General features: G+C 34.5%; 1 protein-coding gene across 3 annotated transcripts; it reads right to left on the bottom strand.

The window, feature by feature from the left end:
* LOC118031454 (serine/threonine-protein kinase STY46) lies at window positions 1–10,420 on the bottom strand. Of its 3 annotated transcripts, XM_035035980.2 has the most exons (16): window positions 9,929–10,413; window positions 9,690–9,804; window positions 8,666–8,778; window positions 8,386–8,505; window positions 7,697–7,769; window positions 6,760–6,870; window positions 6,343–6,393; window positions 4,783–4,922; window positions 4,591–4,698; window positions 3,296–3,369; window positions 2,411–2,586; window positions 1,840–1,935; window positions 1,208–1,288; window positions 1,031–1,081; window positions 443–583; window positions 1–368 (listed from the first exon to the last, which is right to left on the bottom strand). In XM_035035980.2, exons 1-16 carry the CDS (start codon window positions 10,111–10,113, stop codon window positions 339–341), a joined length of 1,665 nt encoding a protein of 554 aa, XP_034891871.1. In that variant the 5' UTR covers window positions 10,114–10,413; the 3' UTR covers window positions 1–338. The 3 variants fall into 3 exon arrangements, with proteins under 3 accessions (XP_034891871.1, XP_073260630.1, XP_073260629.1); XM_073404529.1 differs by lacking the exon at window positions 9,929–10,413 and having other exon boundaries at window positions 8,666–8,836; window positions 9,690–9,803; XM_073404528.1 differs by lacking the exons at window positions 1–368; window positions 443–583; window positions 1,031–1,081; window positions 1,208–1,288 and adding an exon at window positions 1,429–1,545 and having other exon boundaries at window positions 9,929–10,420.
* Between the last annotated feature and the right edge of the window lie 1,838 nt (window positions 10,421–12,258).

The raw sequence follows: 12,258 nt of genomic DNA, 5'->3' as shown, positions 1-12,258 counted from the left end.
TAGACAACAAATATCAAGCATGGTTAATAAGAACTAACAGATATACAGAGGAAAGTATAGACATTTTGCTACTTAAATGCTTTACAAACTCAGGTGTTACGGTGTAATCCTTCTATAAAAATTGGACCCAGAAGAATAACTAAACCTTACTCTTTGTTTCTTTTGTGTTGTAACGGATAGCCTAAAATCATTTTCCCTCGGGTATACAATAAAACCTCAATAGCTATGTGTTTTTTTTTTTTTTTTTTTTTTAATCTTTACACAACCATGTTGAAGAAGGAACAACAAATGGGCAAATCATCAAAACGCGCCTGTTAGAATGTTGCGTGCGGAAATAGTCAGTTCCTGTTATCTGCTTCCGCAGATTCCTGACAGGTTTATCATTGAGTTAGACTGGTTTTCTGTACTAACCAAGGAGGAAAAGAAGTGTTTAGAAACCCACCTGACTTTCTTGCAGAAGTGTTTCAAGTTCAACTGTTATCTCAGAAAAGGATGGCCGCTTGTCTGGAACTGTTTCCCAACATCTTTGCATCAAGTCTAATAGTTTCGGATGTGCTTTCTGAGGGAGATCAGGACGCAGCCCCTGGAAAATATTACGCAAAATTTGTGGAACTATTAACTGCACGAGCTTTTATTGCATGTCAACCCTAGAATGCTTTAACAATGCAATAGAGAAAGGCATTGTCTATCTGGCACAAAGTGGTTCCTCTGTAACTTGGAAATGCAATCTTGAAACTATTTTAAGTTACTTTGTAACTGGCAATTTCAATAACAGGACATAAACACTGAGAAGCAGCTTTCATCATATACTAGAATTGAATGAAGCAAAGCTGTCACGCAATCCAGAAGGCTAATGCCACTCTCCTTTCCAGAACACTGACACTCGCAATTACAGCGTAAAAATGCACAAGACGGGACACATCACAAAACAAGGAGACAAAGAAGATTACTGTGTCCTTTCTACATCCAATTCAAAGGCAGCCTAGATTAATATATTTCGAATATAAAACACAGTATGTAGAATTCATGCCTGTCTCACTCCCAGGGCAGCTTGTAGTGGAGTCATGCTATCATATGGAACCTACAACACCAATAAAAATGTCTTGTGAGGATTATCTTCACTGCCAATTTTATTTATTTTTTATCTATTTGTAACGTTGATTCTTTTTGTAAAAGCACGAGTGCTAGGAGTAAGTTTAGGAAATACCTTTGCAGTTACTAGCTCCCACAACACAATAGCAAAGCTGAATACATCTGCTTTCTGATCATATGGCAGATGGTTTATGACCTTGTATCAGACAAATTACAGTATAAGAAAATCAATCAGATGTAAGTTCAAAAAGAACAGAGCCCATGATGTTGCACAGAAGATGAAAGTTCACAAGGAACATGAACTTAAGAAAAACATACAAAAACCGCATCCATTTCTTGTCTTAAAAGAGGATGAAAAAGTGGATGTATATCTTTCAATCTAATGTTCAGCACAGCAGAGGAGCGAGAGTACAGTAACTGGAAAGTTTAGAAAAAGAACATTTGCCTTTCTTCCTGGAAGGGAAAACATTGATCTTTAGTTATGGCTGTCAGAATTACCAAGTCTGAATTCTCAACAATTCACCTAAAAGAAAAATTACAACACGATCTCTACCAAAGAATTGCAGATAGTGACAGTTCTTTTTAACAAGCAGCTAATCAATTAAGGAGTTGAGTTGAAGATCCTGAACTAAGTTTTGAATAGGGACAACTCAAGGGTGGTGCAAGGAAGAACAGGTGGCAATCGACAGCTTGTATCTCTTTATAGTAAAGAAGCAAGACCACATAGCCAAGTTCAAAAATTCAAACCTCAGGTGCCATCCATCTGTAGGTTCCAGTCTCTGCTGTCATTACTCCCCCTTGATTCTGGAACCGAGCAACCCCAAAATCTGCTACCTTGACAACCTTGAGTAAAAAATGACAATAAGTTGAATTAGACCATTTTATATTGAATTATTAACGCAAGACTTTTTCAATCTATCCTGAATAATACAAGTTGAATAAAGATGCAAACTGGAATGACAGCCTATCACATTTATAGTCGACTACATGGATGATTTGTAACCCAAACCAGCCACTAATGACCAGAAGAAAATATAACAATATCGGAACTTCATGCTCCATCCATTAACTCTGTGACCCATACATAAAAGGAGTTTCTAGATGGTGCCACATACAGATTAATAACATTTTTAAAACAAACTTGAACTCCTTAAACTAAAAAGGATTGAAAAGCAAACTCTTCAATCACAGCCAAACAGAAGGGAAGAAAAGAATAATTAATAACATCAGAAAATGATGAACATTTTTAAATAATTTATGTTTACAAGGTCCACAACAATATGATCTCACTTCAATCAATCAAAATCAGAACTCATACGTTTTGAGTATCCATAAGCAAATTTCCTGTCTTCAAATCCCTATGAATGATGTTCTTTTGATGCAAATACTCCATTCCTTTGCAAACATCAATCACAAACTTCAGCAATTGAGGGAGCTCCAATATACTATGGTTCTTATGCAAATAATCATAGAGATTTCCTCCAGGCATAAACTCTGCAAGCAAGAACATCATCCTTACAGAGGATTCAATGAAACAGAAAACAGGCAAACAAACAAATACAGAACCAATTACATTTGAATTTGACTCAATTACAAAAATGAAGCCATGTATGCCAAAGGAACAAAGATGAAAATGGATATTTTGTATCCCACGTTAGATATTAACAAAAGTACGAGCACGATCTTCAACTTTAGTAGACTCCCACAAAGAGAGATGGGTACATGAGTACGAGCACAAGCCTTAGATATTAACTTAATGAAATGACAGTAAAAAAATTCCCAACCAAAACAACTTGAGGAACTTAAACCCTAGCATAAAACCGAACATTATTTCACAACAATACATAATATTGTAGGTATGCCACGAAAGCAAATCCTCCACAATCCACTTCGTGGTCTCATCAACTACTAATAGTCAAAAATAGATTTGCATTGATACTTGATACTCATAATAAGCCCCAGAGGTTTCCAGCTTCTAATTTGGAAAAGAAAATGACAGAGAGATTCGTATCAATTACTTAAAAGAGAGAGCACCATAAAGAAGCACAATCATTAAATAGAAGAGCAAAGCCTTAAGTTCTCTTTAGGGCAGTGTATCTTCCCCTCAATCAAAGCATATGTGCGATCGGATAATTCTGATCAAATAAAACTGGAAAAGGGAAAGAAAGGTGAAGGGAATATTGCTTCCTGTAGAGTTCTGTACCAGTTACTATACACAAATGCGGAGATTTTGTGCATGCACCAATAAAACGAACAACATTTCTATGCTGGACTTCCCTGCATCAAGAAAATCCCGAAAGAAGATATTTAATTTGGATAACTATTCAGGTACAAATGTTAAACAATTAAACAATAAAAATGCTTTGAATGACGGTAAGGAAGAACAACCAGAATATTAACAACTCAAATGGACCAGTTGAAAAGAAATTCATGCTCAATGAAGTGCCAGAACTTTCAGACTACACTATTAAATTACATTACTAAACTGAAAGGGAAGAGATTTCCACTACAAAGAAAAGAGGAATTCTTAACAACCACGTGGATGTATAAATAAGAGCCATGTCTTTGGACACAGAACAGGGTTAAATGTCATCCCTCTTTTTCATGGTTTTCCCCCATACTGTTAAAATTGAATAAAACAGCATGAATGAATAAAGAAATGACTGAAAAGGTCAAACAAAAGTCGACTCCATGGCTGCTTGAAGGACAAATAAATACAGGTCAATCAAATAACAGAGATTAGTCCTTGGTATAGAAGTAGAGGTTCTTCCAGGAAATATGCAAGCGTTTTAAGTGTCAATTAAGTCAAAATCATACAGCAGGGCATATTAACTACAAAATATGTTTTCTGTATCAGCAGCATAGTGCAATGCTTGCATCAAAACATGCACTTCACTAGGAAATGTATGTTTAAGAAAAGGAAAGAGGAAAAGAAAATGGAGACTTCAATGCGCATGATATATACTGTATTTTAATTGTCAATGACATTTCGCCTCCAGCATATCTAGAATTGAAAAAAAATAATGCAAAAAGAAAAAATATCAGAAAAGTTCCACTGGTTTTGTTTTGCAATTTTCTCAGTGAATAAATTATTAAAAAACAATAAAACATAAGCCAAATTTTAATTACTAAGACAAAGACTTGCAAAGATGTGCTCTCAAGCACATTACATAAAACCAAGTGTAATATTATTGGCAGCTTCATTGGTGTCAGATTATGTCATTCTCAGGTATCCTTGCAAATATAAAGGTTAACATTACAGACACATGAGAGTTGATGAATGAGTGGACAACCCATACAACAAAGTTCAATGACTTTCGCTCTCTCTATTTATAAAACTTGATTTAAAGAATCTTTAAGGAAGATAAGGAAGATAAATGAGTTCGCATGATTGAAGTGTGAAGTCAAATTCTTAAACATTTTTACATGATGTATTTAGCAAGAGTCAATTTAAAAGGCGCAAAGTGAACTTCAATATTACAGTTTCCGCCTATTCACCTTAGAATTGCCACTTCTTGTGCAAACTCTTCTTCTTGAGTATCATTTAATTGCTCAGATCTAAACATTTTAATGGCAACATCTTGACCAAAGTAAACTCCACGGTACCTTCAAATTATCAGTAGATATAACATATGAGAAAGAGACGATAACCAAAAAATAGACTAGTTAAATCCGAAAAGCCCAACTCACAAATCTCCACAAGAACCAGATGCAATTCTTTCTCCTATCTTCAATAACCTTCTATCTATTTCCCAATCTCCAGGTTTTGCACCAGCTGCTGATGCTTTATCTATAGATGAACAAGGATGTGAAGAACCAGACCATGAACCCTGTGTTTCCAGAGAGAATAGTCAGAATATTTTATTCATTGTTTAGTGAAACAAATGCAGAGAATAGAAACCCGTGCAATAAAAAAGGATTGGGCAAGTTTAAGATTTGGGAGTCTACAGTAGTCAAATGGTGACAGCAAAGCAAAAGCATAGAGACAAGAAGAAGAGCAAGATCTCCTCAATAAGTCAGGCATGGAGAGGAATTTAATTTCAAAAACTCCATTGATATGATTTTTTTTAAAAAAATATTCCTACAAGCACTGCAAAGAGAAGCACTAAACTAAGCTTCTCTAAACTAAATAACGTTAACCTTTTAGAAAGTAAATCAGCACAGCTTCTACATTCATTAACAACCAGCAACTTCATCTGACAATCAGATTGTGGGTTTTAGACTAAGATATTTAGTTCCATCATAAACACCACATGCATCAGCAGTACAAAGAAGTATCAGAAGTCAGCATTCAAGAATTGAGATGGTTGCTACATCTTCTTAATGGAACACCACAAGGCTGAAAAACAAGGTCCAAAAGTAAATTGTTTATGAAGGATTGCTTGGTGGAACAAAGCAACAATCATGCATTGCAAAGCTCATTACAATATATGTTTTATCTCTTAAAAAAAAAAATTAAGTGGATACATGTGCACAAACCGCATCTGACATTCAAATTTACTGAATTGACAAGAAAGTGAACGGTCAAGTGATCTGCAACATTTTTGTGCAGCTAAAAGATAAGACATATGCTGCAATAATATACAAAGCCTTAGTTGATATATACTATATCCTGTAATGGTTACTCAAATTGCTGCAAGTTAATTCTAGTTATAAGGCAACAGTTTTCCAGATAAGAGACATTTTTAACATGTCTGCATTCACTTTCCATTATGCCACAATGCCAGCATTAGCTAGCTGGGGAATGAAAAAGAAGAATACACACAAAAGACAAACTCTCCCCTAAATTAGCCAGTCTTTTTCCAGAAAATTCAGGAGATAACCCCAATAAAAGCAGCACACCTTGGAACTACCCAGCTAGATGAGAAAATTTCTAAATGTTTGTTCACAGCACATATCAATTGCAACTCTCATTTGCTTTTCATTTTCTGTGTCCTCCATTACCAGGGATGGCTAAATTCCCTTCCACAAGCATGCATGGAATATCTTCCACTAGGTACAATATGTAAAGGTAAAAAAAGTTGATCATAAAATACACATACAATTTTCAGGATCTTTTTATTTTCCATTGAAAAGGCATAGTAATTCCGAAACAACTATCATCATCATGATCATGATCAAGATAAAAAAAAAAATCTAAAATGATGATGCCATGAATTTATCAAGATATTTCTATAGGCAGCAGTGTGATTAAAGCAAAACTGTAACCCAAAAAAACAAACAAAAGGTTCATACTGAAACACGAATTACCTCGCTTCTAGCAATTGCTTCTTCCATAGCCTTATACAAGTCATCTGTATCCTGGCCACAACATTGCAAAGTCAGCAACATTTGGACTCAGCACAGATTCCTGTCATAAAGAGATATAATCACAATGCTCCTTAATATAACATGAGGCCACTGTCCTGGGATAAGCACATTTATTTAAGAAACCAACTGGCAAATTTTCTAAACAAAAAGCAAACATAGAGATTCATCACTAACGTCAATATGATATTTATGATGCAAGATATGAGGGATTAACATTCGAGACGACAAATAGGAGTAAAGAGATAGCCCCCATACTATTAAGATCCTTCAGTGGCAATAATGAGTTACACTGACTCTCTAAGTGAGGAAAAAATATATTGGGAATATGGACACAAGATCTTAATGAGTATCAAGTACCTCAACAGGCCATCCATCCACCACAAATACATCCAGAGAGTAACCATCAGTAGTTGAAAATACATGAGCTTCGCGGATGTTAAGCCCTATATCAGAAAGCAAGGCAGAAAGCTAGAAGAAAACAAAACATCATCAGAAGAAATTCACATTTTTCAATTTTAAACCACCAAAATTAACCTAATTCTTGGGTTTCATTGGTTCAACTGAGTTTTGCATGGCTTTTACCATGCAGTAGAGCATATATCTGATTCTCTGAACATCATTAGCTTAGATAAGTTATAACTTCCATCTTATTAATATGCTTTAGATTGGAAAATAAGACTTCATGATGCATTAGCAAAGCTCTCATAAAATCTGGCAAGGGGCATGTTGAGAATATCATAACTTAAGGGTCTACAGGTAAATATGAAGAATTATGCCATGTTCTCCTTCCCAATGAAGAATAATAGCAAATCCCAACAAGCTGCACAAGTTGAAGTCTTATTCATACTATACGCAGTGAATCCAACAGCTTATGAATAAAAAGTAAAGGGCCCCATAAGTGTTTTAAAAATTGCAATTGGAAATAAAACAAGGGCAATAAAATAATCCTTTCATTAAATTCAAATAGCACACATAAAATTATGGTTATTTTGTGAACGTAGAAGAGAAAAAACCAATGCAACTAACTTCAAGCTTCATTTTACTTTTATGGGAGAAATAAATACTATGGTAGCAAATTCCAAGCTTGTTTTTTTTTCCACCCTTTTACTGAGGTAATTTGATATCCACTCAAAACTCATTCAGTTTAATAAATTATATATGAGCTCAACTTCTACAAATGCAAATGTCAAAAATTGTGGTTTAAGTTAATGAAGGATTCCGATCACGGAAATGGACTGGTGTAACTCATAAGAATAACAAAACATTAAAAAAAAAAAAATCTTCCCAAACATACCTGACTAAGAAGCTTGGGCTTGTCTACAGTAGAAAATATGAATTCATGAATTGGAACATGTGAAACTTCTTGCCTGCAATAAGTTCCAAGCAACCAACTTAATTCCAGTATAGAAAAATATATAAAGAACACATTAGTGATCTAGGTATAATTCATGTTAATTTCGCCTGATTTCATAAATATAGAAAAGATCTATGGCTGTGCAACAAATCTGTCTTCCTTTTACAAATAGAACAAAGACATCTTACTTTAACTGACTTTAAAAAATGCATCCAAAGAAAAAAGAAAAAACAAATAGGATTATTTTGATTAAAATCTATACTCCTTTTACAACACCCAGACAATTATGATAGATGATAAGATCAGAAAGAAAATAACAACTCTTTTTGAATTTGATCAATATGGAACAACATAGAGCATTTCTGCCACTTCCATTTAGGCTTGTCATTTCGAAGTATATGGGTTGGTAATGAGGGAAAAGTTCTAGTTCCTACAGGAAAAACACGAAACAAAACAGCACAAATATCGGCAATTATACTAATCTACAGAGTGAACCCGCTGCACTAAAAGCAAGCTCTTGAATTCTCTAATTAAAAAAAAAAAAATCCAATATAACAAATATTTTGCTCTTCAGGATTAAAAAAAGAAGTGAAAAAAGAAATGGTGACAAAGTTTCATTGAGAAAGTACCTTCTGGAAACATCCCCTGGATGATACCTCACTTCCATGTCCTTGGAACTTTTTCTAACATCCAAATTCAGATCCTCGAGCTTAGACCAAGGCTCAAATTCAACCTTACAATCCTTGATTCTACTTGCAAAAAAGGCATAAATAACAAATAAAGAAAAAAGCATTGACAAACCAGCAATTTAGTACGGTCATGAGGTTTAAATGCTCACTAAATCTAGAAAATAAAAGTTCAAAGCTCATTGATATGTGCACATAAATAAGATCTTCAAGGATGCAAAACCTCTTCTGTGATGGCACAACTCCTTCATCATCTGCATCACACACTGGCCTTGGGATAGGAGTCATAGTTATGAACTGTTGTTCACCATTGCCCTCTGTTGTAGTGCGAAGTTTCTTCCCAGAAGCAAAAGCAGAAAATAAGCAGACAGAGCATAGAATGTAAGATGTGTTACTGAAACAAAATAGCAGGACAAAATCATAAGTAATACAATCATTTTAAATATATAGTAAGTTCTTTAATATTCAGTGTCAATTTTAGGATTTGGAACTAGAAAGATGGCCTTAATAATTGCTACAAGATATATTATCCTAGTAAATAGATTCTTAAGCTAAAAGTTAGCAACCAATTAACTTGTAGAGCTCTGTGTGCAAGTGATTTATAGTTTAATACACACATGCTTCAAAGAGGTGAGGGAATATCTTCTTGGTTCAAACTCCCATGTGTTCTGTTGACCCTAGCCCCCAACAACCAGGATGATAGCTAACCAAAAAATAAAAAAAGTCCCAACATTTTGAGGCATAAAGAGAGTCAGATATGTAATAGACGTATTGTGTAAATTAGACAAATGGCAATGAGGTGCGAGATAAATTTTAGATGACACACACACACACACACCAGAAAGCTATCTGCAAAGATAAAAGTTTCTCACCAGGAACATAGAGTCAAATCCGTTGTTTTACAACTATATATGTTAACAACATCGATCCAAGAAACTAGAACCCGAAGTATCCCACCGAGTACAGTTGATTTCAATCCCTATCATTAATCACTCCACCACTAAATTTACCAAATGACTAGTACAATGTCATTAATCCTCTCGGCAATGTCATTTAAGAAAATGACTACTACCTTATTCATCATTTCATACCTTGCTTCATTTTCAGCTAATTCTCCATGAAAGTTCCGTCGAAATTATAAAGCAGATTAGAGCTTAGCTAACCATGTCATTCAACAAAATAAGAAGTTTCAAAAGCCATTGATAGTGGTACTGATAACTTGGGGGGGGGCAAAATCAAGGCAGTACCTCTAAGAAACGGATATGGTAAACAGGACGCCTTTCTGGATCCTTTGCCATAGCAAGCAGTTTTTGATGTAACAAAACGTCCTCCACTTTATCCATGTTAACATCCAGTCCGTAACTGATAACAACAACAACAAACAAGCAATACGGCAACAATAAGTTCACTAAAATAAAAATAATTAACAGATTCACAAAGAGAACAGAAGCAGGAGCAAATATGAAGTGAATAGAATTCAGAAAACCTAGCAGGCAAGCGATTGAAGTGAGAGTCGATGTGTTCACGAAACAACTCAGGATTAGAAACGGCTTCTTCATGACCACTCTCTATGAAGCGATTATACACGTCGTTTCGCACATCGTAGTTACTAAAACTACCAAAGCTTCTCGGCGGTGAAGAGCTCTCTCCAACTCCTTCCGTTAAATCCATTCGGTTTTCTTTCTTCTTTGGCGCTATAAGCAAGCTTCTTCAACTCCAACTGGTTCCATGGAGAGGGGAGATTTTCTTTGTGAGTGGAGAGCGACAGGATCTTTGACTGTTGGTAGAATCTACCAGGACAGGTGAAATGGATGAAATTGGGGTTTTGAAGGCATGCCAAGGACAGTTTCGTCCTATGAAAAAATCTGTAGCAGAAAACGAAGACTCTACTCGACGTCTGGAAGAACAGAGCAGGGAGACTGTATGGTTTTCTTTCCAGTTTTTTCAATTCAATTTTTATACTTTTTATTAGCCTTCGTTGCTTGTACTGCATTTTCATTTGTCAAGGGAACTGGATAAAGTTACTGAATTACTAGAGTGCCCTTGATGGTTTAGAGTAATTATGGGATTTGGAAATGGAGCCGTTGGATTTGAGTATATCGCGAAAAAAGCCATTCCGGGAGAGAAAAAAAGAAAAAAAAAGGACGGGGCCACGGAGAATTGTACAATACTTTTATTTTAAAAATAAGGACAAAATAAAGGAATAATAAGAATATTTTAACTGCATTAGAATATATTTTTCTATTTGATTTTTTGGGGAAGTAAGAAAAAATAGTTAATTCTTAAATATCTTACAATTTACCAAACACATGATTTCGTGACAGAATGCAAAAGAAAGTGATGGCATTGGAGTCATATGCGTGTTTGTTGGGAGTGAAATGGTTTGCTCCTGGGTTTCGGGTGGGACTGGGATTCAATTCATTAAAAAATATATATATTTCATCCACTCCCAGCTGATCATCTTTGTTCGACCGTTTCAAAGCGATCCGGCAGGCCATTTATTTGATGAATTTGCTGAATCCATAATTTTATAGCAGTCCGAGTCACATCCAAGATGCAATTTGCACTCGTCAGATAACATGCCCTGTGTCTTGATCGCGGAGTTGTCTGTCGCCCTCCTATTGCAACAGCAATATATAAGTTTATGCTGTCCGTCTCTGAAGCCTTCCCCGTCCCAGATTAATGCCGTTCTGTGCGAATAAATAGAGCATGTCATCTGGCAATATATATATATATATTAAACGACTGCTTTGAGCATAGCAGTTAACGATGAGCTCAAAAGTCTTTCTTATTCACTATTCCTTGACCTTATTCCCTTAGCCTTTTCTTGTGATGATTCCCTTCTTCTATAACAACTCCATGGTTGGTGAGCGTCTTTAGAAATGTTTTCGAGGGTGGTGGAGTTTGCTTTTTCAAGTTTTTTTCTTTTAAAGTAATGTAATAAATAATATTTTTTTTATTTTTTAAAATTTATTTTTGATATTGTTAAATCAAAATGTTCCAAAAACACCTAGAAAAATAATAATTTAAAAACTAAAAAAAAATAAAAACATGATTGAACTATGATGTGAGATAAAATCTTTATCTTGAGAAATAATGAGGTTTGTTACTGGAATATGAGATAAGACCTTTATCTTGAAAGATAATGAGATTTGTTACATTACTCCATTTACAAAAAGCTATTGCAACTTTTTATATATAAAAAAGCTATAAGATCATAGAAATATTGAATGTGAAAAATAATCTAGGAAAACTATTCACTTCAAATAAAAAAGATTGCAAAGTTATAATAATACATAATAGAAAAATATAAAAATAACTTAGAAAAAATATCTATTTTTCTATATATATATATATATATACATATATATATACATATATATATATATATAAAGACTTACATGTTTGTCTTTCCATGTTTGAACGAACACGTCATTAAATTCATTCCTCAATCGAAAACTATCATCCACCATAAAAAAAATTTTATATTTGCGGTTTATCTCGTTGTGGGTTTCTAGTATCTTTATCCATGTCACCTCATCATGGGTCCTTAATACTATATTCATGTATGTCGCCCCATTATAGATCCTTTACACAACACTTTTGTATAGGTAGGCATATTGTGGATCTTAATACTAGGATTTTTAACAATAGCAGCAGACGAAAACAAAAATAACATATTATTTCTAGAATAGTAACATGTATGTTCGTTTTTACATAAATACATCATGTTTTGTGACCTTTTTCAACTATAATTATTTAACAATATACAAAAACTAACCACAAGGAATTGATACACATCTTATACCACCTCCA

The sequence above is a fragment of the Populus alba genome, chromosome 14 (assembly GCF_005239225.2).
Source record: "Populus alba chromosome 14, ASM523922v2, whole genome shotgun sequence".
NCBI lineage: Eukaryota > Viridiplantae > Streptophyta > Magnoliopsida > Malpighiales > Salicaceae > Populus > Populus alba.
The sequence above is the reverse complement of the archived record's forward strand: the minus strand, read 5'-3'. Positions and strand labels throughout refer to the sequence as shown.